The sequence below is a fragment of the Penaeus vannamei genome, chromosome 2 (assembly GCF_042767895.1).
Source record: "Penaeus vannamei isolate JL-2024 chromosome 2, ASM4276789v1, whole genome shotgun sequence".
In the NCBI taxonomy this organism is placed as follows: Eukaryota; Metazoa; Arthropoda; class Malacostraca; order Decapoda; family Penaeidae; genus Penaeus; species Penaeus vannamei.
Window position 1 is genome coordinate 30,492,053 of NC_091550.1, and position 2,500 is coordinate 30,494,552.

Consider the following 2,500-nt stretch of genomic DNA (forward strand, 5'->3'; position numbering starts at 1 on the left):
TATGCATGCCAACCTAATAATATTTGTGGCAAAGTCAATCATTTTATCTAATGTCTTATATGCTGACAAAATCTTTTCAGCTACCTCTATACATTTCTAAGAAGAAAAATGTACAAATGGAGCCAAATTACTTTGATTCTTTAAGAAATTAGGAAAAAATAAGTTTGTCTTTTGAATGATTATCACATATGATATTGAAACTATAAAATGTCTACTTCTTCAATTATTAACTAATCACAATTATTGTTTATTTTATGATATCTTATATTTTCTTTCAGATGTTTCTTCAGTCAAGGCAGAAAAAAGCAGTGCTTGTTACTTATAACCTTTTTGTATGGAATAGATTAAAAAAATAATAATAATGAAAAAAAAATAATAATAATAAAATAATAATAATAATAATAATAATAATAAAATAAAATAAAAAATAAAAAACAGTGATTCCAAACACTTTGGATACACAAACTGCATGAGACTAAGCATGAACATCAAAACCAGTTAAATTTTTGTTATAAGGAGGTACTTTTAAAATAAGCCATACCTTGTTAACATTCTCCAATAAGTAGAATTATTATAATACCTATTCTACAAGTTAGTTTGACTCATGTTATTATTGAATTTATACATTATAAACATTACTTCTTTTTCTTTCTTTCTTTCTTTCTTTTTTCTTTTTTTTTTTTTCTTTTTTTTTTTTTTTTACAAAACACAGGTCATCTTCAACTCAGAGAGACATCAGCCATTCTGGATAACTTCAAAAGGACTTAACTATAGCTAAAGAAATGCCAAAAAAATTGCAGATATAGCACATGCACTCTGCTTTTTCACTCAACTTTAGCATCCCCATAAAGTTTGTTCAAGCTTTGCAATGTGAAAGTACTCAAAGTATGGGTCCTCTCTATTTGGCTGGTTAGCTAGGAAGTGTCCAGATGCTCAGTGTCCATATAGTTAATTTCTTTAATCAATACTCTAAATTCCTCTAAATTCCGCTATATTTGAAAAAGATTTTTATATTTTTTTATTCATTATTCAAAACAATCCCATACAACTAATATTTCTTATTTCAGTAATAGAATGGAATGAAAGCCTGGGTAGTAGTGTATATTAACTGAACTGGCTACAAAATCCATGTTTCATTAAATTTTCCAAATTCTAACAAGAAATTTCAAAATTAAGAATTTTTGGGGGTGAGGTCAATTTGGGACCCAATAACCCTGTGTGGGTAATTAATAGTACTTCATCAAAGGCCAAAGGAGTTAAACACTGAAAGAAATAAAAAGTCTGCCAAATGGTTTTCAAATAGTAGGCCTTCATTTGATATCTCCAGATTAAAAAATCTTAATTTAGACTACATACAAATCCTTAAGGAACAAATTGATAATAGTTCACAAACTTGATTAAATAAATGTGAAATCTATGTTCTCTCCCTTAATTTTGATGTCGGAGAGCAATTTTAGTCATTGACTAGGGTTGTAGGGTTGTTGGTGTGCATCAACAGCTTCCTGTTTGCACCCTACTCATTTGGTAGTTTGTGGGCAACATTAACCACCTACAAGCTTTTATTTTTTTATAAATGATGCTGCAGAAAAACAAGTTACATCCAATTAACTGATGGGATGGGAATAGTCATGATACGATGCCAACTGCTATTTTGTCCACAACAACCATGGCATGTTTGTACATGCCACCCTGTGGCATTTGGTTAACATGGGAGATGATAGGGGTATCATCTTTAGAATTAAATCCCTGTCAAAACTATTTAATTTGTCTTAGTATCTTTTGAAGAGTCAAGTTTCTAATGATAAAAAAAAAGATGGAGCCAGAGGTGACCATAAAACAGTGGATGGTCTCTTTAAATCTTAAATGACATTAAAATAAAAGATTACTATTTTTCAACCTTTTCTGCATTTCAACAAAAAAATCCCATACAGATGCCTACAATTATCAAAAGCAGTTTGGTAAAAGTCTAGAAATCCTAGAAATATATCAACTTCAAGTCTTTCAGAAGTCACTGCCGATAGGTTACTGCTCTTAAATTACCATCTACATACAGTCAATAATTAGGAAACTAATAGAAGATATGGTAGTTACAGCTGAGGGAGTACATGATACCTTAATTGTATTGTCATGAGATCCAGAAACTATTCTGTGGTCGTCAAACTGGACACATGAAACTCCCTCTGTGTGACCTTCAAATGTCCTCACATGGCAATGGGCTCTCATCCAGTTACGGTGAAGTCGATGGCGTTCTATGAATACCTGTAAGTTTAAGCAATTCATAGTGTTAAAACAAACATTCACGACCCTTTGATTTTCAATCTTTATCAAATGATTTCAACAACAATGGTTTAACAAACAAGAAATCTAAATAAATTTGATGATACCTGCTTCCAGTCGACTGACCCATCCTTTCTTCTACAGCGACTTAGTTGTTTGTTATGAGAAGCTTCAGTCAGGTGCCACTCATTATGGAGCGATAAATTTCGCCACAGGCAATCTC

General features: G+C 31.3%; 1 protein-coding gene across 1 annotated transcript in view; it reads right to left on the reverse strand.

Annotated features, from left to right (window-relative positions):
• Positions 1-2,112: 2,112 nt before the first annotated feature.
• LOC113817425 (F-box/WD repeat-containing protein 7) overlaps positions 2,113-2,500 on the reverse strand; it is a gene marked incomplete at its 3' end in the record, with an annotated part of 6,367 nt that continues 5,979 nt past the window's right edge. The window contains 2 exon segments of the mRNA XM_070131920.1: positions 2,113-2,259; positions 2,385-2,500. The exon segment at positions 2,385-2,500 is cut by the window's right edge and continues 23 nt beyond it. Coding sequence (XP_069988021.1) covers positions 2,113-2,259; positions 2,385-2,500 — 263 coding nt within the window.